Genomic DNA, 25,550 nt, shown 5'->3' with positions numbered 1-25,550 from the left:
ACAGTATGGCAGAGGGCAGTTTCAGAAAAAAGCAACAGTGGGCACCCTTTTCCCTCATCCTGCCCTCATTCCCATGGCCCACTGTGCTCTACTCCTTGCACCCATCAAAAAGGTGCAAGGCCTTTTCATTTGCTTAGGTTGGAGACGATCATCCAGGACCAGGTGGGGAAACAAAGCCGTGAAGAACACTGAAGAGACAGCACCTTTGGATATTTTAAGTACTGTCCCTCATTTAGCTGTTCCAGTCGTCAGCACTAAATCTTTCTTAATTTTGGTTGCTCAGTGGTTGTCCCTAAGTGCAAATGTCAGTCACTGGCATATCATCCTATGCTCTCTCATTATTTTTCCATTAAAATGACTTACTTTTTGGATTTTAAATGAATGTTTTTATAAGGAATATATATATATATATTTTTTTTTTTAGTTGGAGTCTCACTCCATTACCCAGGCTGGAGTACAGTGGCATGCTCACGGCCACTGCAGCCTCAACCTGCTGGGCTCAGGTGATCCTTCTGGCTCAGTCTTCCAAGTAGCTGGAACTACAGGCTCGTACCACCATGCCTGGCTCAATTTTTTATTTATTGTAGAGATGAGGTCTCACCAAGTTGCCCAGGCTGGTCTCAAACCCGTGGCCTCAGGCCATCCTCTCATATCAGCCTCCCAAAGTGCTGGGATTATAGGCGTGAGCCACCGCGCCCAACTATACAAGGAGAACTTTAACACTTCTATAAGTGTAAAAAAGCATTACTTGATGTAAACAGAAGGTAGCCCTAAAAATAAATACCTGGTCCTTAAAATAAAAATGTCTGCCAGTGCACTGCCCATGACCACCGGGCATACCTCCAAATGGAATGTACAATGCATTTTGAGAAGCCTGTTCTAGAATGGTACTAAAATATTTTCTCACCATTTCAGCAAATGAGCAATGTGTTTTGAACCAATTTATTATTTCCTGACTTTTCACAATAAAGTTCAGATCTTTCTCCCCCAATACTTAGTAAGAAAGACATACTATATTATTAGAGAAGGTCATTGTTTCTAAATATTACCAAATGTGTGAAAACATTCTGAAAGGTATAAAACAGACAACATGAATGTTTGCTAGGGTTATTCCCACCCTGCCCCCTCAATCTGTTGTTGGAGCTGAGTTCTAATTGTTCTAAAGGCCTTATGATACAGAGAATTAAAAAAGTGATTTTATTTTCTTATTTATTTATTTATTTATTTATTTTTTCGAGTTGGAGTCTCACTCTGTCGCCCAGACTGGAGTGCAGTGGCCGCTTCCGGCCACCGCAGCCTCGACCTGCTGGGCTCCGGTGATCCTTCCGCCTCAGCCTTCCAAGTAGCTGGAATTACAGGCATGCGCTACCACACCCGGCTGATTTTTTGATTTATTGTAGAGATGAGGTCTCACTGCCCAGGCGGGTCTCGAACCCGCGGGCTCAGGCAATCCACTCGCCTCAGCCTCCCAAAGGCGCAGGATTACAGGCTGAGCCACCGAGCCCGGCTTTGTGATTTTATTTTAATCTGCTGAATTGCCACCAAATATTAAGCTTCAGAAGCTTCTGCCTCTAAATTCAAGCAATTGCTTTTTAAATTTAATTCTCAGGGCATCTTCATTTACACAAGTTTGAAATTAAGAAACTTATTGTCACGATATTTTGTTTAATTCCTGACTCTCCAATATCTGTATGTCCGTTCAAATTAAAACTCATATCTTTAAGCAGAAGCAAAATCTACTCTTTTAGGTTAACTCCCTTTGGTCCACATGTAAGTATTATGTCCTGTTGTTTTCTTCTAGACTGATTTCACCATAAAAGCAGTTAAAAATTAACAACAACTGATATGCTTAGAATACCTTGACAGAATGATTATGGAAATCCGTGACAATAATCTCATTATTGCTATTCACAGCTGCAAAATGAGGACCTGCAATAAAGATGAGGAAAAAAAGTGTGACTACAACAACAGAAGGATTACAACATAGCAGTTACCATAGCAACAAACAAACACATTTAATAGATTCAATTCGTTATTTAAGAAAGTACAAAGAAGCATAGACTCAGTCCCTGAAAGATCATTCAGCCTCTGGCTGCAGATAACATGGATCCTATATTATTCTGCTCTTGAAGCTGTCTACACTGACATCTTCCTGATCAAGTTAAGACTTCTAGCAGCCCAATCCAGGGGGATGAACAGCTAAGCATCAGAATTCATTCTCCGCACCGTCATCTGAAAAGTCACATCTGCCAGCATCCCTGAATATCTGTTAATCACTTAGGGCGCTCTGCTCCCACTGAGGAAAGACATAGCAACTCTTAGCATCGGAAAAGCAATTCTATTATGTAGTCTTTAAAAAAATTGAGCAGAAAAACCCACACGTTTTAATTTTGGGTGGCATTCAGATTCTGGTAGAACCGGAGACAAAGCATAAATAAATATGATGCAAATTAATGTTAAATGTCAAAAGCATCCTTTCAAAAAGGAAGTTAATAAACTGTTTCCAGCCTCTTCTTATAGCTTTGAAAACCTAAGTAAGCTTGTAATTGCAAGGTGGCACACCAAAAAGAGAAGGAAACCAGACCGTCCTCCCTCTACTGAGCAAATACTGAATTCCCATTCTCTTATAATAAACTAGAAAGGTGAAAAAATGGTCACTCAGAGGCTTTTTATTTTTATTTTTTTCCAAAGGCTCTTTAAATAAAGCTGCAGCTAGGCAGAGACAGAAGTTACTTCATTGTTCTTTGCATATTTTCATTTTAAAACTTGCATTCTATTTAATATGAATGCTTAAAGATTAGACTTCTGAGTTGTGAACTGCCACCAATAAAAATCACACATGGACCGCAATTCAACTTACTGCTGGGGACTGGGAGGTAGGTAATTAGAAGCAACCAACCATGCTTTTGCTTAGATTTCCTCCCCAGCATCTTCCCCAAAGCCAGCAAACACACTGGGGAGGCGGTGTCTTCAACATCATGCAAGTGTGAGCAGAAGAAGCATAAAAAAGGGGGTTTACATATTACCATCGAGTGTACCTGCAAACTGCCTGTCGCCATTTCCTCGGCTACCAAACCTGGTGACTATTTTCCCATTTGGCTGGAAGATAAACACACAGCACGCCTTGTTGTCCACCACAATAATGTGTCCGTTGCGGTCCACAGAAACTCCTTTGGGCCCCATCAGCTTTCCTGATCCAATTTTTGTCTGTTGGAAACAAATGCAGAAATCCAGTACAGACATCCAAGTTTAAAACACTACAGAACACTTTACCTGAATGCTCAAGCAGGGGTCACAGCTACTCATGCATCACAATGGTCTTCTGCTTTGCCACATTCATTATCTGATACTGATATTTGTATGAAATCCTTTTTAAAATAAGGATCACCACTCGACTTGTTCTTGAGTTCCCTAAACTTGGATCACAGCTCCTTTTTAAAGAGGAGTGTGGGGCCACATACAGTTGCTCGTGCCTGTAATCCTAGCATTTTGGGAGGCCAGCACAGGAGAATCACTTGACCCCAGGAGTTTGAGATCAGCCTAGGCAACACAGTAAGACCTCAACTCTACAAAAAACCAAAAAAATTAGCCAGGCATGGTGGTGTGTGCCTGTAGTTCCAGCAACTCAGGAGGCTGAGGCAGAAGGATCGCCTGAACCCGGAAGCTGAGGCGATGGTGAGCCATAATCTTGCCACTGATCTTGCCTGGATGACAGAGTGAGACCCTGACTTGCGGGGGGGGGGGGGGGAAGGCAGTGTAGTCTAGTGAAATATCACTGGGCTAGGAGTCAGAAGACTATCCTGCTTCTGTCACTTGCTGTAAACACACCTGAGACAGCATAATAGATTGAATTTCCTTAAAATTTTCAGATTCCTTATATATTAAAAAATATCAAAACCAAAAACAAACAAACAAAAAACCAACCCTGACCTCAATAACTTCCAATAGTATTTTTGGAACATGTAATAAATAGAATACTGTGGACCAGGGTTTAGCGTAGAGTATAGCATATAGCAAACAGTCATTGTCACTGTGGACTGTGATTAATAGCAAAATTGCCAGGCATCTGCCATTGAACTTTACTGGCACTAAGTTCTACTTGAGTGGTTATCATTCTGTTCTATCCACCGCTGTACTGAACCAACACAGGTGTATAATAGGTATTCAACAAATATTTGTTGACTATATTAATTATTATTTATTATTTTACATTATTTTTGAGTCAGGGTCTCACTCTGTCACCCAGGCTGAAGTGCAGTGGTACAATCATGGATCACTGCAGCCTCCTGAGTAGCTGGGACTACAGGCCTGCCCCACCAAGCCTGGCTAATGTTTTTCACTTTTTGTAGAGACAAGGTTTCACTATGTTGCCCAGGCTGGTCTTGAACTTCTGGGTTCAAGTGATCCTTCCACCCTGGCCACCCAAAGTGCTGGACTACAGGTGTGAGCCATTGCACCTGGCTAATATATTAATTTTATACATCTAGCACTATTATAGGGCAATCATGATGATTAAATGGTTCCACATTTCACAGTCTTTTAAAATGGGAGAATAGTTGGGTACAGAGTGGCTCATGCTTGTAATCTCAACACTGTGGGAGGATTACTTGTGCTCAGGTTCAAGACCAGCCTGGGCAATACAGCGAGACCTCATCTCTACTAAAAAAAAAATGGGTGTGATGGTGCACACCTGTAGTCCTAGCTACTCCGGGGCTGAGGCAGGAAGATCACTTGGGCCCAGGAGTTTGAGGCTGTGGTGAGCTGTGATCATGCCGTTGCACTCCAGCTTGGGTAACAGAGTACGAGCCCAAATCAAAAAATAAAATAAAATGGGCCGGGTGTGGTAGCTCAATCATGTAATCTCAGCACTTTGGGAGGCTGAGGCAAGAGGATTGCCTGAGCTCAGGGGTTCGAGACCAGCCTGGGCAACTTGGTAAAACCTCATCTCTACAATAAATCAAAAAATAAGCTGGGTGTGGTAGTGCACGCCTGTAGTTCCAGTTACTTGGAAGGCTAAGGCAGAAGGATTGTCTGAGTCCAGCAGGTTAAGGCTGTGGTGGCCATGAGCATGCTACTGCACTCCAGTCTGGGCCACAGAGTGGGACTCTGACTCAAAATAAATAAATAGATAAATAAATAAAATAAGAGAACAGCATTCAATTTCTATCAACCATATACCATAAGCATTTAAAATTTTATTCATGTTCTTAAATAGAGTATAGCATGTATATACATGCCTACATGCCATGAGAGGTAGACCTTATACCTTTATTTTATTTCTGTAGCTTCATTTTTTTTTTTTTTTTGAGTCAGAGTCTCACCCTGTTGCCCAGGCTGGAGTGCAGTGGGACGCTCATGGCCACCTAAGCACGTCAACCTACTGGGCTCAGGTAATCCTTCCTCCTCACCCTTCCAAAGTGCTAGAACTACAGATATACACCACAACGCCTGGCTAGTTTTTGTGATTTATTGTAGAGATGAGGTCTCACCAAGTTGCCCAGCCTGGTCTCGAACCCTGGGCTCAGGCAATCCTCTCACCTCAGCCTCCCAAAGTGCTGGGATTACAGACTAAGCCACTATGCCTGGCCTGTAGCTTCATTTTAAATAATACTCACAAAGAAGTATTTTACTTACTCAGCCATGTATTCACTAATTCTACTAACACTGTCTAAGCACCCACCATGTGCCTGACACTATGTTCCAGGGATTAATAACACACAGCTCTGGCCTTCAAGGATGTCTCAGTCACGTTGCAGGGACAAATATGTCTCCTACACCCTTTTAAAATGTCTGGTATTAAGTGTTCAGTCTAGCAGACTTGAGATAATTCAAACAGGTCATCTGAGAAGACATAGAAAACTTGATGAGCCACTGTAGACAAAGAAGAAGGAGCGCCCAAGGAGAAGAATGGGGAAAAGAATATTTTATGTCAGAAAAATGGTAAGAATTCCAGTTCTCCCTGCCACTTAGGCTCAAAGTATCAGAGGGAAGCAGATGCAAGGGGGAAGCCCCCCAAAACCCAGAACTTATTCATAAACAACTGAGTATTTATTCTTACATGTGTAAACTGCACTTTTTTTTTTTTTTTGTTTTAGTCAGAGTCTCACTCTTACAACCCAGGTTGGAGTACAGTGGCACCCTCATGGCCACTGCAGCCTCATCCTACTGGGTTCAGGCAATCCTTCTGTCTCAGTCTTCCAAGTAGCTGGAACTAAAGGTGCACGCCACCATGCCTGGCTAATTTTTTGATTTATTGTAGAGACGAGGTCTCACCAAGTTGCCCAGACTGGTCTCAAACCCTTGGGCTCAGGCAATTCTCTTGCCTCCACCCCTCAAAGTATTGGGATCACAGGCAATGAGCCACTGTACCTGGCTACTTTAGCCACTTTCAGAGTACTATCCATTTGATCCAATACACCTACAGAGACGCTTTTTCCACTGCTCACAACAGTTTTTGAACTCATTGATTTTGATGCCTTTTAGTGTTTCTGCCATTTTTTGTTTCATCTCTTCCACATCAAGAAAATGTTTCCCTTTGAGGACTTTTTTTCGTCCAGCAAAACAAACAAAAAAGTCACTCAGGGTGAGATCAGTTGAACAGGGAAGTTAGGACACTGGGGTCATGCATTATTGGTCAAAAACTGCTGAATACTCAGTGAGGTATGGGCAGGTGCGCTCATAAATCCCCCATCATGAATGGGCAGACGCATTGAAAGAATCCGCAAAATAATTTCACTGAAGCCCAGTGCATCCTCTCACAACAATGCTAGCTAGTACATTGATACTGATAGCTGATAGGTTCCTACAACACTTACCTAGTGGGGGAAACCTGTACTACAAGGGTACACAGGATAATTCTAGGCTTTTTGGGTTCCCCCTTGTGTGTGTGTGTGTGTGTGTTTATGAAAGTTCTCTAAGATACATTATTGAACAAAGCAAGGTAGAGAATGGTGAGTACAGCCTGAGTTCACGTGTGTTAACTGGGTGCATCTATGTACATAGGCTTCTGGAAGGAGAAGTGGGAAGCCAAACAGCATCTACTTCTTAGCAGCGGTGTAGAGGAGGCAGAAGAAACCCTTACTTTTCATTTTATACTCTTTACTCCTTTTTTTTTTTTTTGAGATGGAGCCTCACTCTGTCACCCAGGCTGGAGTGCAATGGCACACTCACGGCCACTGTAGTCTCGACCTACTGGACTGAGGTGATCCTTCTGCCTCAGCCTTCCAGGTAGCTGGAACCACAGGCATGCGCCACCATGCCCGGCTTATTTTTTAATTTATTGTAGAGATGAGGTCTCACTAAGTTGCCCAGGATGGTCTTGAACTCCTGGGCTCAGACAATCCTCTTGCCTCGGTCTCCTAAAGTGCTGGGATTACAAGCTTGAGACACCGTGCCTGGCCTCGTTTTATACTCATTTGTAGGCTTATTTCAAAAATCTCTAAGATACATTATTGAACAAAGCAAGGTAGAGAACGGTGAGTACAGCCTGAGTCCATGTGTTAACTGGGTGCCTCTATGTACATAGGCTTCTGGAAGGAAAAGTAGGAAACCAAACAGCATCTACTTCTTAGCAGTGGTGTGGTGGTGGCAGGAAAAAACTTACTTTTTATTTTATACTCATTTGTAGGTTTATTTAAAAAATAAGCCTACAAATTTACATGTATTCTTTTTTAAATTAAAAATTAAACCGAATTACCTATGAGGTACAATGTACACAGGTGGGGAATGTGGGTACACTTAAAACCCAGACTCTGCTGCCACCATACAATGCAACCACGTGACCAAAAACTATTTGTACTTCCAAAGCTACTGAAATAAAGAAAACAAATGAAAACCTCCAAAAGTTACATTCTCACAGTTCTGCCTTAGCCCTCTTACTTTCTCTCTATATTAGTGCTGCCTGATAGAAATACAAAGTGAATCAAATATGCTATGTTCAAATTTTCTGTGGGACAGGACTTTTCCATGGTGGAGATTTCAACTTTGTATGATCCTTTACTCTTCTAAGTTTATAAATGACTGAGATTCCAATTTGATCTCTTTAAGGCAAAGAACACAATTAGGAAAGAAACAATGGTCTTCTTGGCATGAAAATCTGTTGTATGAATTTCATTCTGATTCTGCAATCTAGCCCAAAGATCAAAGAGGCTACAACAGATTGGTGTGGAAAGAAAGGGTATTTGTTCTTTCATGTCTGAATGGAAGGTATGTCAGCAGAGATCAAAAGGAAGAGGTGGCACTCTGATTATTCAAACAAGAATATTATTACTACCAAACATTATGCATACTCACAGTTACTGGGAGTGACGCAACTATGTAATAGCAAATGGATAATTACCTAGACTAAAACCAGAAAATTAAGGATTACCCCATTCTATCATGTAGTGTCAACTCAGGCAGATCTCAAAGAACATCTTAAATGTTGAACCAAAATTTCTTTTCCTTCTACTTCCCTCATCACTGCTAGTTTAGCTGCACTGGATTCAAGTAAGTGAAAAATGAGAATTGTTGCATTTGCTTGACTGTGTGGCCCCAATCTTAAACAGACTAGTAACAAACCCTGGCTTTGGAATGGTTAAATTAGAGTATTTAACTCAGCAAACAGGTTCTGACACTTAACAGGAAAGAGATGAGATATTTTAGAATATGATGACCAGAGATCACAAAAGATTCCTAGATGGGCTGGAAGAAACAAGTCAGAAGGAAAGGTAGAAAGGAAAAAAAATAGAGGCAGCAGAAAGAAATAAAAATCAGGGCTAAGAAACTGGTGAATAAAAGAGAGAAGGAGGTAAGACACAACATCTCTAGAGCTATCAGGAATAAACACAAAGAGTCTGCATTGGTGTTAAAGGTATGTCTTTCTTGGCACTGGATTAATTGACTGAGTCCCACCAAAGGAGAAAAAGAAGAAAATAATGTCTCTTGGTATACAGTTGTAGACATCCCACTGTGGTCCTGAACTCCTGTTACAGCTTTAAAGTGTTTCCTTTTTTAAAATGTTCACCAACAAAGCAAAGGCAAATAAAGTGTTTACATGTGCTATGCTTTTACCCTCTGGGTTTCATTCAACACCATTATAAAAAAGGGTATTGCTGAAACTACATCCACTCCCCCAATCCTCTAGGGGGCGGCAGTGTCCTTTAGCGTTTATTCCAACTATTATCACTAGTATTCCAACTCCAAGAATCCAGTCCTTTGAGTGTCTGTTACGGGAAGACTATGAATCACTAAGTGAAAAATGCTTAATTTAGACAGCCCTGTGTTCTTAGACATAAAACTCCTGTCTCAGTACATGAGACCTGTGTTAGTATGTGGTCCTGAATTTACAAAGACATATCGTTATTTTGCTAGAGTATAAAACAAGAACCAGCGGGTTGCCTCTAAACTACATGAATACTTTCTTTTTTATTTTTTTGAGTTGGAGTCTCACTCTGTTACCCAGTCTGGAGTGCAGTGGCCACCACAGCCTCAATCTGCTGGGCTCAGGTGATCCTTCCACTTCAGCCTTCCAAGTAGCTGGGGAACTACAGATTTGTGCCACCACACCCAGCTAATTTTTTTTGATTTATTGTAGAGACGAGGTCTTGCCAAGTTGCCCAAGCTGGTCTCAAATCCCTGGGCTCAGACAATCTTCTCGCCTCTGCCTCTCAAAGTGCTGGGATTACAGGTGTGAGCCACCGTGCCCGGCTATGAATATTTTCAAGAAATGATTATTTTATTCATATTAAGCTTTTCATATTTGGGTATGTCTTACCACAAATACAATTAGGAAAACACAAAACAAGGAGAGGAAGTGAGAGATACAGAAAGGCAACAGAACTTTCTGCATACGTGGCCAATATGTGGGGCCATTCCATTTCTAACAGAACAAAAACCCTGAGGGTAATGGAGAATTGCATTCAATACTGTGGAATTAAAAATGACAGCTTTTTATTCTCTAAGGTGAAAAAGATGCTGCCCCATACAAAACAGAGGCTCAGATCTGAGGATTAACAATTACAGAAGTAACTCACGTTATAAAAACAATGAGGTGGCTATAGCAATCCAAAGACTTTAGAAAGGAAGATAGAAATTCTTGCATAAAGAGACTAATGAGTGAATTTCATGTAATCTTCAGGATTCCAGAACAGACTGTGAAAAGCAGCATCCAAGACAAGGGAAGTGATGACCACCAGGTGCCGGTGGAAGGTCATGAATTTCAAATCACAGTTGACCAAACACACTTCCTTTTTTTGACAGGGCTCCTGGAGGCATGGAAAAAAACATTTCTTGGATGGAATAGAACATTTTTTGGATGCCTGTTTTGTATGAGGCACACATACATCCAGAGATAAAATTTCATTTAGTTTTTATTCAAGTACTATGAGAGATTTTTTTAAAAATATGAGATGATTGAGGTTCAGGGAAGTTAGAATTTGCCGATGGCCAAACAGCAAATAAGCCACAGAGCCTGGGATTCCAATGGGTTGATCTAAGTTCAAGTTCATGTTGTCAAAGGAAATAGAAACTTTGAGTAAGCCAGACAGGGACATATACAAGGCATCACACACATGGCCTTTAGAAAGATCTTTAACAAGAAGTCATAAATCATCTTGTGAACAAGTATTGAAAATGGGCTGGAGGGTATACAGTTCTTTGATGACACCTTACAAGAGAGATTTCTGTCATCAATGGTGACCGTGAAGGGATTGTGCCATTGTTAGGCTTTCATAAAGATAATGTTGGGCATGAGTGCAGACATGTCAAATGATGGGCTCCCTCCAAGCGTTGCTCAACTGGCATTTTCTCTGTAAATTCAGGCTTCATTTTCTTTTTCTTCCACATCCCATGTTACATACTTGAACACTATGTTCTCAGATTTTACTAAACAATTTCTGACTGATTAGAGGCTGACATTTCTAGTCTGTCATTTCTAGTAAATTAGTCTTTTTTTGTACATAGGCATGTATATTTTATTTATTTATTTATTTATTTGTTTTTATAGTTTTTTGAGTCAGGGTCTCACTTTTTCACCCAAGCTGCAATTCAGTGGCACAATCATGGCTCAACAGCCTTGAACTCTTGGGCTCAAATAATCTTCCTTCCTCAGTCTCTCAAGTAGCTGGGGCTACAGACGTGCACCACCACACCTGGCTAATTTTTAAAAAAAATTTTTTGTCAAGATGGGGTCTCACTGTGTTGCCCAGGCTGGACTCAAACTCCTGGCCTCAAGTAATCCTCTCACCTTGGCCTCCCAAAGTGCTGGGATTATAGGCATCAGCCACTGTGCTTGACCAGGCTTACACATTTTTAAAAGGTAGGAACCATTTTTTACAACGGTTTCTCCCATATCATCCATCACAGGCCTAAGAAACCAGAAGGCAACTCATAAGTGATAATCTGTACATTAATTTGAGAAATATAAACTGCCTCTTAATAAAAGGCTGTTTTTTTATTGAATTGAGGAAACAGGACCAGTTTCTCTCTAAACCTATGTTTGTTTGCTTTTCTTTTAAGCAACTAAGCTACCTACTTGCTTTATATGACAAAGCCATGTTTAGGATACATATGTGAGATTTATGAAATTAGCATTGTTACTCTTACTTCATAAACCTAGATATCAAGATGTCTTTGTGTATAGAGAATTGTCAAATGTTATATATTCAAAAGAGTAGTTTGACTTTTTTTAGACATCAATGCAGCTTTAGGAAAGAGCAGACAGGGACACTCAGGGACACTCTAATGGTGGCTAATGTCAAACACATGCTTAAGCACTGCTTAGGAATAGTTTGACACTTTTGCAACAAATTTTGGGCTTAGGAAGTAAAATTGGTGATGGATTAAACTCAAAATCAACAACAGAATGGCTGTGCAGAACCATCTCAAAAAAGAAAGACAATTTCATCTTGTATTTTCTGTTCCTTCTCTTTTTGTGTAGTGGCCAACTAGTAGTTAATCTTACCTTAAATTTCCCATCTGATGAGAAGATGCTAACCCATTTATTATCATAATCTGCAATGATGATGTCCCCGCTGGGATGGACCGCAACTCCTGTGGGTCGCTGGAGCTGCCCTGGAGAGCGTCCTCGTATGCCAAAACGACTTTTGAACTGGCCGTCATTGGAAAATATCTGTAAAACAAATGACATTCATTAGAATGTGAGCCAGCACAGAAACTGCAGAGGAAGAAACACACAAAAACATCTGTCACATGTACTATAGGTTAGGATGTGCAACTATTCAAAGAAATATATACATTATAAGCTTTTCTTCGTGCATGATCTATCTTATGCCTGAAGTAGGGAAATACGTAACTACATCTGTGTTATCATTTAAGTAGGTAAAGGTATACAGTTAGGGACCATACCTGCACACACTGGTTGTTACTGTCTGCAATCAGTATCTTTCCACTGGTTGATGCAGCCACTCCCTGAAGATTTGTAAACTCTCCTTTATTTCTTCCTTTGGTGCCTAAAATAAATGATAAAATCACAGAAATGTAAGCATTAGAGAACTAGATTTCTCAGTTTCAGTAAGAGAATAATTCAGGCTTCCATGGATAACCTGAAAATGCCTTGTTTTTTAATTTACTTTGGGGAAAAAAGTGAATGCGCCCCTCTGCAATGACCTCTTCCATATGCTACCAAACTTCTTTTCCAAATCCATAGTCTTTGCAAAGTCACTTATTTAGGCAAATGCCAATCTTCTCTTATTAATTTGTAGCTGCCTATTAATATGGCTAAGATATACTTAAGACTCCACAAAGACATAATAATAAAAATGAATATTCTAATCCAGAAGATACAAGAGGAAAGGGGCCTTATTTTAGTGTTTTAGCAATATCCCACCTTCTCACTCAGCAGCTCTTAGAAGAAACTTGGGTGCTTAACTTTCAGTGAATTTAACAGACAAGGACACAGGGGTTTTTTTTTTTTTGAGTTGGAGACTCACTCTGTTGCCCAGGCTAGAGTGGCACGCTCATGGCTACTGCAGCCTTGATCTGTTGGGCTTAGGCGAGCCTTCCTTCTCAGTTTTCCAAGTAGCTGGAACTACAGGTGGGCACCACCACGCCCAGCTACTTTTTTGAATCATAGAGATAAGGTCTCGCCAAGTTGCCAGGCTGGTCTGGAACCCCTGGGATCAGGCAATCCTCTCATCTCGGCCTCTCAAAGTGCTGGGATTACAAGTGTGAGTCACTGCGCCTGGCCCAGATGTTATAAAATATAGCAGGCTGATGTTCATGTACTAGATTTACTTATGCATTATTTTCCAAGACTCAGTGTCTCACAGGCTGGGTATTCTTCTTGAAATTATAAAAGATATCCTGACACGGTGCTTTCTAGGTTAAATACATAAGAAAGGCAAAAGGAAGTCAACTAATCCAAAGAAATATTCTTACCCATACTCGACTCTTTTTAAAGAAGAAACAAAGCAGAGAGAAAAAGCAAAAGCATTTACAGGTTAACAGATGTCTGTTTCAGTTTCAAGAGAAGAAGTTTTTATAACCTATTTCAATAGAACTACATAAAAATAAATGGATGAAGAAAGCATGAACTCTGCTAAAAAATGACCAGGAAGGAAGTTTAAATTTTTGTAGTTAGACAAAACCATGCCTCAGTTTTACAATTTCATTTATAATCAAAACAGCAATTTGATATTTGGTTTTAGACACCAGTGCAGTGCCTTAGGAATGAGCAGACAAAGATACACTGATGGTGGCTAATAGTCAGATACACTGCTTGGGAGGAGTTCGATTCTTCTGAAACAGATTTGTTGGGTTTAGGAAGTGAAATTGGTGATAGATTAAACTCAGAATAAAGTCAACAAAACACCGAATATTGCATGTTTTCACTCATAAGTGGACCTAAACATTAATCACAATAACACAAGAGAGAGATTGGCAGCCGGGGGACACTGCCAGGGGAGGTACAGAGAGAGGGGGGCATGCAACAACACAAAAGGGTAACTGGTCCTAATTCAGGGGAAGTGAGGACCTGTTGGAAGCTCAAACGTAACCTGCATGCAGGTTACTTATGTTCCTAATCCTGACTTGTACCCCACATCTCTATAATAAAATAAAGTTCTAATAAATAAATAAACAAGCAGGGCTCAGTGGCTCAGCCTGTAATCCTGCGCCTTTGGGAGGCTGAGGTGAGTGGATTGCCTAAGCCCGCGGGTTCGAGACCCACCTGGGCAGGAGAGACCTCATCTCTACAATAAATCAAAAAAATTAGCCGGGCGTGGTAGCATGCGTCTGTAGTTCCAGCTGCTCGGAAGGCTGAGGCGGAAGGATCGCCGGAGCCCAGCAGGTCAAGGCTGTGGTGGCCGGAAGCGGCCACTGCACTCCAGTCTGGGTGACAGAGTGAGACTCCAACTCAAAAATAAATAAATAAATAAAATAAATAAACAACAGAATTGCTGGTTGGAGTCATCTTAGAACACCTGGTTGTCATTTTATTGACATCATGGTCCCTTACCAAGTTTACTCACTGCCTCTGTATCTCATCTACTCTTACTCACATGAAAGAAAAATCTGAGGTCAAGATACTGTTCTATTATATTCCAAATGTAACAGAAGAAAGGATCACTTACACTTGACCCACACAGAATCTCTATACTATGAATGGATATGGTATGAGGGAACACCCTTTAAAAATGGCATGTTGGTACCTGGTGGAGGGCAGGAACAGTTGGCTGAAGGAGGTATGGGCCAACGTAGTATTTACTTTTTGGTCATTTTCCCTGACTTCTGAGTAACAGCTAAATAATAGGTACAGCAAACCTGAAGGGCCAGAAAAACAATTCTAAAATGTGCAGTTCATAAATGCCTTTTAAAAGGTAATAGGAGCAAGCCAGGATCTCTTAAGAATAAAAATTTGAGCTGGGCTCGGTGGCTCAGCCTGTAATCCCACGCCTTCGGGAGGTTGAAGTGAGTGGACTGCCTGTGCCCGCGGGTTCAAGACCCGCCTGGGCAGCGAGACCTCATCTCTACAATAAATCAAAAAATCAGCTGGGCATGATAGCGCATGCCTGTAATTCTGGCTACTTGGAAGGCTGAGGCAGAAGGATCGCCGGAGCCCAGCAGGTCGAGGCTACGATTGGCGGGAGCGGCCACTGTACTTCAGTCTGGGCAACAGAGTGAGACTCCAACTCAAAAAAATTAAAAAATAAAAATAAAAATTTGCCGGGCACACAGTGACTCAAACCTGTAATCCCAGTACTTTGGGAGGCCAAGGTGAGAAGATTGCCTGAGTCCAGGGGTTCGAGACTAGCCTAGGCAACTTGGTGAGACCTCGTCTCTACAATATAGCAAAAAACTAGCTGGGCGTGGTGGTGCCCACCTGTAGTTCCAGCTACTTGGAAGGCTGAGGCGGAAGGATCACCTGACCACAGCAGGTCGAGGTTGCGGTGGCCATGAGTGTGCCACTGCACTCCAGCCTGGGTGACAGAATGAGATTTAAACACCCCCAAAAAATAAAAGAATAAATACTTAATTTATCAAAAATATTTGATAAGCAAAAGCATGAAATTTAGCAAAGTGAGGATCAATTAAAGGAACATAACAAAAAGCTGAAGTCTTATAACTGAGACGGGACCTAAACCAAAGAAGCAACTTTGTAAAGAAAATCCAGGCTGTGCTAGATCCTTGCTTGTGTAAAGTTGGAAGTTTGGCTCAAAAAAAAAAAAAAAGTTAGCCAGGTGTGTTGACATGTGTCTATAGTCCCAACTCCTTGGGAGGTTGAGGCAGAAGGATCACCTGAGCCCAGGAGGTCGAGGTTGCAGTGAGCCGTGACCATTCCACAGCACTCCAGCTTCCGGGTAACAAGAATGAGACTCTGACTTTAAAAAAGAAAAAAAAAATTGGAAGTCCACCCGTGGCTTCAAGGGCAAACAGGCAGGGGGGAAGAAACACTGAAAATGAAGAGAGAGGGGGCTAGAAGCAACTGAACCGAGCAGATGAACACGGATGTGCCACCCTTCCGGTCCAGGTGGGGACGAAAGCTGTCTTCCGCCCTCCTTCATTTAACCTTTTGTCTATCCTGCCAAGTATAAAGCCAATTCTACTTGGAGAAGACAGCAGGCAGCGGCAGCTGATGCAGGAAGGGGAAAACAGGGAAAGGAGCGTGTTGGCACTAGTCAAGGAGGTACTTCAGCCAAAAACAGTTCATTTTCCTTCTGAAAACACAGAGGTGATATTGGAGGAGAGGAAATATGCTCAAGAACACCAACTCTATTTTTGTTATTTGCAGAAATAAACACATGTTTTTGAGTGTCAAGAGAAACAGACAATAATTGTATTGGGGGGTATATTTTGAAAACCTGGAAAGACATTGAGTCAGACTCCATAGTAAAACCATTCCGAGCCAGGAGAAGGAAGACTCCATGCTGGGCTTGAAATGAACATGAGATGCTCAGCACCTGCTAATATGAAGGAATGAGAGCCATGGACTGTGTGGCAGAACACACTGCTGGAAAGAGTCCTATGGCCTCTGCCAAGCTCAAGGGTGATGCATCTGCCCGGCTCCCATCCCAGGTCTAACTTAAGGAGCTTGGGTCTGATGCCCCTATATGGAAATACAATCACAGGGTTGCAAGAACAGCTGTTCATCTCACATTTCTTGTATATTTCTAAAAGGGGCTAGATGAAACAGGAACTACCACTTTTATAATATTTGTTTTTAAAATATCCCTTTCTTTAAGCCACATGGCTCAGTTTCTGGCTGGTATTGCCGGGAACATCTTCTGATTCATATGGGTATCTTTCATTTTGACAGATTGCTGACTATTATTATTATTATTATTACTGAGTCAGAGTCTCATTCTGTCACCCAGGCTAGAGTGCAGGGCTCACTGTAGCCTTGGCCTCCTGGGCTCAGGTGACCTCCTCTTGTCTCAGTCTCCCAAGTAGCTGGGACTACAGGGGCGTGCCACTACCCCTGGCTAATTTTTGTAGAGATGAGGTCTTGTTATGTTGTCCAGGATGGTATCAAACTCCTAGACTCAAGAAACCCTCTCATCTTGTCCTCCCAAAGTGCTGGGATTACAGGCTTGAGCCACTGTGCTCATTATTGTTATTAAAAAAAACCAAACAAACCTCTATTTAAAAGCACACAGCAGGGTCACAGTGTTACTCTTGAAAATTAAAGGACATCACCAGCCTATTCATTACAAATAACGATATGGCTTATTTTTACCTTCAGTTAAACTAGAAAAACCTTGATGGTGAGTAATGCAGTACTATAGCACACTGTCATTATGCTGAAATGTTCGAGTGTTTATAAAGCATCTTGGGATAAAAATGAAATAAATTAAAATTCCAGATGTTAGAAATACTTGGGATCATGCTTTACCCTTCAAGCTGTTTTGTAAATTTTATTAGTCTGCAAAAAACTCCCTTTCTCTTTCTCTCTCCAGTGCTCTAAAAATATAATAAAAACAAATTATTTCATAGCAAATATAAATGTAAAGCAAAACATATATACAGTACTTATAAAATATTTTCCTGTCTACTTATGCAAAAGATTTCATTTGATGATTACTTATTGGTTAGTAAAATGAGTAACACAAATTATGAAAGTAATTACAGATAACGAGGCAATAATTCCACAAGATAATTAAATTATATTTTTGGCAGGTGTAGATCAAGGATATGAAGCACTAAATGAATTTTTAAGCCAACAGCTCCTCACCCGTGCTCCTCCCAGTCATCTCCCTAACGCCTCCAGGAAAATGACAGAAACAAGGAAGGCGAGCCCTTAGACTGAAGAGGGGATCAATAAATGCAGATGTCCTGTGACCACATACTCCAATTTAATATGAAAATTAATGCTAAATAAATCTAGTTACTTTGAATGGAATAGTGCAGCAAGATGAAACCAACTCAAGTTCAGAGTCTAACACAAGATCTTCCACCAAGCAGGTGCTTACCAATGTCTGCTGAAGGAACGAGGGCATGAGTGAGTTACTAATGACTAACCCCATTACATCACAGAAAAATGAAATGTGTAGTATTTATAGCACTTTCATAGACAATTCCATGAGTCAGCAGGACAAATACTATCATTTTCATTTGATGGGAAAGTTGAAGCCAGAAGCATCACAAAGGTGGTTACTGATAGAAGGAATAAGCCCTGGTCCTCCTGGCCCTTTACATAATATTTGTTCCAATACATGCACTGCTTCTATCTAATTGGACTTCAGTATATCAAGTTTTGGAGGTTAGGATAATTATCCTTTGGGCTCACATGGATCATGTCTTCTCTTTATAGTCCTTTAGAAAACCCCATCCATTATCACATGATATTTTAACTGTTTAACTATCTGCCTCCCTCACAAGACTGTAAGCTCTTTGAGGGCAGGAGCAACATCTGTCCTGTTCACTGTGTACACTCAATAATACAGCACAGTGCCTAATACTCAGTATGTTTGTTTTTTGGAGTCTGAGTTTCACTCTGTCACCCAGGCTTGGAGTACACTGGCACAGTCACGGCTCATAGCAGCCTGGGCTCTGGGGATCCCTCCACCTCAGCCTCTCAAGTAGCGACAGAGGGGAATACAGATGATGCACCACTACCCTGGCTAATTTTTCGTAGAGACAAGGTCTTGCTATGCTGCCAGGATGTTCTCAAACTCCTGGGCTCAAGCGATCCCACCACCTCAGCCTCCCAAAGTTCTAGGATTACACTGTGAGCCACTGGGTCCAGCCTTCAGTAAGTATTAGTTACATCTTTTCCCGCTTGAAATGCTAGAAGAGTTCCCAAGGGTGGGATTCTTGAGGGGGAAGGACAAGGTTCCTATAATGACCTCAGATGCCAAATCAGCATGACCTCTCTCCTCATGTGTTATAGGGAGCAAAGGTGGGATGGTGATTTTCAGAGGCGAACAGAGGAGCAGGGCATAATATAATATCGTATTTTCCTGTCAAGCCTTTGAACTCCTGCTCAGTGAGTTTACACATCTATTTAAAATCACACTGTTCTAGGCCATTGCCTTGCTGAGCTATGGTGTGGCCATGTGCTCTTTGAGCTATGATCAGGCCGTGTTTCCTACCTCAGGGAGGTAAATCTCCTCTTTCTCTCTCTCTCTCTCCAATTTACTTTCTAAATAAACCATATTTTCTAATCTAAAAAATAAAAAAACAAAATAAAACCACACTGTTCTAGAGTAAAATGAGTGCTTCATTTGACTTCTTGTCAACTCATTAAGGTATGGTGTATGATGAATTACACAACTGGAAATAATTCAACTGTAATTCTTTCACTTTCTCCCACATCGTCTCTCTTTCCCTTTCTTTCTTTAGTAGCTGACAAAACCAGCCCATGTCTTCTAGTCAGCAAACTCTAACAGTCAGGGAAAAATATGTAATCCCTATGCCTGAAGAAATCATCATCAACAGATGGTGTAAGCTAGTTCCCTAAATCCATTCAGAACTGTTTCCTACTATATGCAGTTAAGTTTTCAGGTATGAGAAGTATCAAATACATCCACTTTGGAAAACTATCATATTTAAAAGGCATTTTTAATGAAGAAGATCAGTGTATAATTTTTTTTTTTTTAGAGGTAAGGTTTTGCTCTGTTGCATTGCAATCATAGCTCACTGTAGCCCTGAGTGGTGGTATTACAAGTGAGCACCACCACGCCCAGCTACTTTTTTTTTCAGAGTCAGGGTCCCAATGTGTTGCCCAGGCTGGTCTCGAACTCCTTGCCTTATGTAATCCTCCTGCTTCAGCTTCCCAAGGTGTGAGCCACCGTACCAGGTAAGGAATCACTGTACAATTTAAAAGACCCAGCTTCACTTCTCTAAGCTTCCATTTCCTCAACAGTAACGATAATTACATGTTGTCCTGGTCATTTGTCTCTTGAGGTATAAGGGCTGGGAAGCTGGGGGACCGGGAGACCTCTGATTTATAGCATTTACCTGTCTCGAGAGTGTAAATGCTTCCATCATGGCTGATTTCAAGCTACTAACAAGAAGTCACTCAATGAGCCAGCCAGAGCTGGCTCCAGTTTACCAAATATTATCCTGCAGGGTTATTAGGAACTAAAAGTACATTATGTTTACTGAGGATTTTAAGTAACTGACACAGCACAATACCTGGCTCAGAGAATTTTCCTTTCTCCTGCTTCCATTCCCATCAATTTCTCCCCAAACCACAACTCCCATCTTTAACATGTCACTGAGGCTCATGCTTTAAAGTAACTTCTCTATACTTTTCATGTCCAAATTGATCTCTCTAACCTTGACTTTTTTGCTGAGTTCCAACTCATATGCCAAACTAACTACTGCACTTCAACCTGGATGACCTAAACAAACAGACCTGCTCTTCATCTTACTTTCCTGGTCTTGGTTGATAACCATAACAACAATAGTCAACGTATGTTGAGTCCTTATTACAGGCCTGCACTGTTATTTGTTGTTGTTTTTTTTTGAGTCAGGGTCTCACTCTGTCACCCAGACTGGAGTTCAGTGCCATGATCATCACTCACCACAGCCTCAACTTCCTGGACTCAGGTGATTCTTCTGCCTCAGCCTCCCGAGTAGCTGGGACTACAGGCTCCTATCACAACACCCAGTTAATTTTAAAAAATTTTTTGTAGGAATGAGGTCTTGCTATGTTAGGCTTTTGAGCTCTGCTATGGTTTGAAGTTCATGTGCTTGAACCTTAATTTCCAATGTGGCGGTGCTGGGAGGTGGAGCCTCTAGGAAGTTATTGGGTCCTAAGGACAAGATCCTAATAGATTGATGCCATCATTGTGTGAAGGAGTGACTTTTTGCAAGTGCACGTTGTTCTAAAAAAGGAACTCAGCTTGCTCTTGGGTTTCTTTTGCACATGTCTGCTTGCTTGTCTGCTTTTCCACCATGTTGTGACACAGTACGAAAGCCCTTTTCAGAAGCTCCCACCATGCCCTTGGACTTCCCAGTTCCAGAACCATGAGCCAAATAAATGTCTTTTCTTTAGAAATTACCCAATCTCAGGTATTCTGTTAAGCAACAGAAAATGGACTGAGACACTTATCTACTATATTCCTAACTACTTATTAGTAACAATTACTTCTCTACTACCACTATGAGTACTTTGAGTAGTAATGACTACTTTGTCTCTCTAAAATCTACTGAGTGTTCCACGCTCTTTTGTGCATTAATTCATTTAATCCTCACATCAATGCTATGAGGTAGTTCTTTGAACCCCATTTTACTGAGGAAACTGAGACATTGAGAGGTTAAGTCACTTGCCCAAGATTGCACAGATAGGAAAGTGGCAGCATTGGGGCTGGAATCCAAGGCTAGCTTTAGGGTCCAGCATCTTTTTTTTTTTTTTTTGAGTCAGAGTCCCACTCCGTTGACCAGGCTGGAGTGCAGTGGCACGCTCATGGCCACCCCAGCATCAACCTGCTGGGCCCCAGTGATCCCTCTGCCTCAGCCTTCCAAGTATCTGGAACTACAGGCATGTACCACCACGCCTGGCTAATTTTTTTATTTATTGTAGAGACAAGGTCTCACCAAGCTGCCCAGGCTGGTCTCGAACCCCTGGGCTCAGGCAATCCTCTCGCCTCAGCCTCCCAAAGTGCTGGGATTACAGGCTTGAACCACTGCGTCTGGCCTAGAGTCCACCATCTTAACTACTCGACCACCTCACAACCCGACAGTACTCAAGTCAAATAGCAGGAATTAAGACTGTTCTGTTCCTCTTGTTCTGCCCTCTTCCTCCTCAGCATTTTGTAAATCTGTCATGTCTGCTCTACTCCATCACTTCACTCTTCATTCTAGCTCTCATCATAGCTTAAGTGGACTTCTGCAATAGCTTCTTAATCATCTCCCTGCTTCCTGGGAAGCATTTCTAATAGGTCCCCTGTATGCCCCCAGGTTCTCTGGAAAGTAAATATTATACTCCAGTAAGTCATAACACTACATTACACAGGCAGTAAGTCATCCCACCACGTTATATAGTCCAATGCCTCCCACCACCTGTACAGCTATGATTTTCAAACCTCAGAGTGCGTAAATATCACTGGAGCGTGCAGAATGCAGATCTTTGGTCCCTCTGCAGAGATTTTCATTCTGTAAATACAGTTTGGAATTCAGGAATTTTCCTTTACACTAGGCACCCCAAAGAACTCTGATGCACGTGGTTTATGGACCACACTTTGAGGGACACAAGTTCAGAGAACAAAGTTCCACCTCCTTATCAAGGAAACATGCTCTGATCTCTGCTTGTGTCTCACATCATTTGATGCTCCAGGATAATGAATGGAAACACTTACAACTGCTCAAATGACCTGACTTCTCATTTCATGACTCCGCACCTGACTTCCCTTCATCGGAAACACTTCTGCCTTCCATCTGATAGTCTCTTTCTTCTCCACAGCCAGTTTACATTTAGATGTCATTTGTAGGACCACCCCCTTAGTTCTCTTTAGTCTCCCAGCCTCCTTCCCCACTCCCTCCTGACTGAAGTGCCTTGATTCATACTGAAGGTACTACTTTTTTTTTTTTGAGTCAGAGTCTCACTTTGTCACCCAGGCTGGAGTGCAGAGGCACTCATGGCTCACTGCAGCCTCGACCTCCTGGGCTTAAGCAATCCTCCTGCCTCAGCCTCAGAGTAACTGGACAACAGGTGCGCGTCACCACGCCTGACTAATTTTTTTGATTTTTTTTAGAGACTAGGTTTCACCATGTTGCCTAGGTTGGTCTCAAACTTCTGGACTCAAGCAATCCTCCCACCTCAGGCTCCCAAAGTACTGGGATTACATGCATGAGCCACTGTGCCTGGCCGAAGGTACTATATATATCTATAGATATATATAGATATATATATCTATATCTATAGATATATATATGATATATATATCTATATCTATAGATATATATAGATATATATATCTATATCTATAGATATATATAGATATATATATCTATATCTATAGATATATATAGATAGATATATCTATATCTATAGATATATATAGATAGATATATCTATATCTATAGATATAGATATATGTAGATATATATAGATAGATATATCTATATCTATAGATATATATAGATAGATATATATAGATAGATATATCTATATCTATAGATATATATAGATATATATAGATAGATATATCTATATCTATAGATATATATAGATAGATAGATATATATATATAGATATATATATATATTTTTTTTTTTTGAGTTGGAGTCTCACTCTGTCGCCCAGACTGGAGTGCAGTGGCCGCTCCCAGCCACTGCAGCCTCGACCTGTTGGGCTCCGGCGATCCTTCCGCCTCAATCCCTCAACCTTCCAGGTAGCTGGAACTACAGGCATGTGCTACCACGCCCAGCTAATTTTTGATTTATTGTAGAGATGAGGTCTCGCCAAGTTGCCCAGTCGGGTCTCGAACCCACGGGCTCAGGCAATCCACTCACCTCAGCCTCCCAAGGCGCGGGATTACAGGCTAAGCCACCGAGCCCGGCTGGTACTACATATTTTAATGTCTGATCCCTTCTAAACTGCGGCCTCCTCTAGGTCAGAGTCAGACTCTCATTGCTCTTTTCATACCATGACCTAGCCTAGAAGGTGCTAAACAGCAAAGTATCATTTAGCCTGTGGCCTGGGTAACGAGTGAGGAAGATGAACATGTGAGTTGAAATTACCCTTGAAAATTCTTTCTATCACCCAGAAAGTGACATCCACTTTCATGAATCTATAAAATTAACACATGCATTTAGGGTTGTTGTATGAACATTAACACATGTTTTATGAAAACAATGTATTTTTAAGCATAAAATCAGTCACTAAAAGTGCAGTGTATGTGAGACCATAGCAGAGGGAATAGCAGAATCACAGTCTCTCTCACTTGTGTAAGTTGCCAGAATTGAACAATTTCTGCAATCTTCAACACATGCACACAGGGACTGCTCAAACCCCAAATGTTCTATTATCATGCATCTAATACCCTGAAGTCCTAAAACAAAGGTGTAACTGTAAAAGAGTTTGTATTTATTTTAATACAAACTCTACCTATTTGCAGCCAAAGATACAGATATTAAAAGACAAGTTCTTAGGCCAGCACTGTGTGATGCAGCCAGGTATGGTCCTATGTGTGTGAATACATGTGAATGACTACTGAATGCACTGCTGACCAGTTTGTGTGTCCCTGGGCCTTAGAACTGGAGCCTGGGCAGGGCGCAGTGGCTCACACCTGTAATCCTAGCACTTTAGGAGGCTGAGGTGGGAGGATTGTTTGAGTTTGAGTTTGAGACCAGTCTGGCAACATAGTGAGACCTTGTCTACAAAAAAAACCAAAAAATTAGCCAGTCATAGTGGTACATACCTATAGCCCTAGTTACCATAGACTGAGGTAGGAGGATCCCTTGAGCCCAGGAGGCCAAGGCTGCAGAGAGCTGTGATGATGCCACTGTACAGCAGCCTGAGCAACAGAGTGAGATCCCGACTCAAAACAAACAACGGTGAGAAGGAAGTTAAATCAGACAGTTGGTCACAACTTGATGCTACTCAAATGGGCCAAGTATTCTTTTGGGAGCTGTTAAGGATTATAATGATTAAAGACATCATTCTTGGCATCATGGAACTGACAAATCTTGTCAGGTAATAAGCCCATGCATAAATAATAATGATTGCAGTGGATTCCAAAAAAGGTGGGACCTGAGGAAAGGATAAAATTGGCAGAAGAATTCGTGGACAAAGGTGTCCAGGTATGAGACACAGGGTGTCCAAGGGGCAGTGGTGGCCAATGTAGGATGTGTCCCCCCAAATAGCAATCATGTTTTGTGTGTGTGTGTGTGTGTGTGTATTATATATATAATACGTACATAAATTAGCCAGATGTGGTGGCACACGCCTGTAGTACCACCTACTGGGGAGGCTGGGGAGGAAGAATCACCTGAGCCCAGGAGGTCAAGGCTGCAGTGAACTGTGATCATGGCAATATAGCAATATACTTCAGCCTGGGCAACAAAGTGAGACCTCAACTTTAAAAAAACCATACAAATACATTCTCTCCTCTTTACCTTTCCTTACCTCTTCATACTGGTCCCTCTGCCTGGGATGCCAACAGGTGTATGAAAAACGTTCAATATCTCTACTTATCAGGGAAATGCTAATTAAAACCACAAAGAAGAGATGTCACTATACACCTGTCAGAACGGTTATCATCAAAAAGATAAAAGAGAACAAGTGCTGATGAGGAGGCGGAAAAAAAGGGAACTCTGACACAGGTTAGGGGGAACTTACATGAGTGCAGCCATTATAGAAAGCAGCATGGAGGCTCCTCAAAACATCAAAAATAGAACGACCATGACCCAGAAGTGCCACTACTCGAGGTATACCCAATGTGATTAGTGTTTTTATAAGAAGAGATGTTATAACAGACAACTTCCATTTCAGCTCTTGAGAGATAGTTTTAACCCTTTTTCTGTCTTAACCTACACTTTAAAGATTTTTTTCTTTTCTTTATAATCCAATTGCATATCTGCATGAGAAATTCTAGAGGCTGTTCCAGAGGCTGACCTTGGAATAACAGAGTATGGAGACCCTCCCACAGCAGGGTTCTCCAATG

At 41.4% G+C, this 25,550-nt stretch overlaps 1 protein-coding gene across 5 annotated transcripts in view; it reads right to left on the bottom strand.

Annotated features, from left to right (window-relative positions):
* Nucleotides 1-25,550, bottom strand: part of TRIM2 (tripartite motif containing 2) — an 88,658-nt gene that overhangs the window by 12,052 nt on the left and 51,056 nt on the right. For all 5 annotated transcript variants that reach the window (XM_008071902.2, XM_008071901.2, XM_021719516.1 and 2 more), the window contains 4 exons: nucleotides 12,346-12,449; nucleotides 11,942-12,109; nucleotides 3,039-3,207; nucleotides 1,859-1,929 (listed from right to left, as the gene is read on the bottom strand). In XM_008071902.2, the coding sequence (XP_008070093.1) occupies nucleotides 1,859-1,929; nucleotides 3,039-3,207; nucleotides 11,942-12,109; nucleotides 12,346-12,449 (512 nt within the window). The remainder of the gene's footprint in view (nucleotides 1-1,858; nucleotides 1,930-3,038; nucleotides 3,208-11,941; nucleotides 12,110-12,345; nucleotides 12,450-25,550) is intronic.

This window comes from Carlito syrichta, unplaced genomic scaffold (genome assembly GCF_000164805.1).
Source record: "Carlito syrichta isolate Samal-C Ts95f unplaced genomic scaffold, Tarsius_syrichta-2.0.1 Scaffold314788, whole genome shotgun sequence".
In the NCBI taxonomy this organism is placed as follows: Eukaryota; Metazoa; Chordata; class Mammalia; order Primates; family Tarsiidae; genus Carlito; species Carlito syrichta.
The sequence above is the reverse complement of the archived record's forward strand: the minus strand, read 5'-3'. Positions and strand labels throughout refer to the sequence as shown.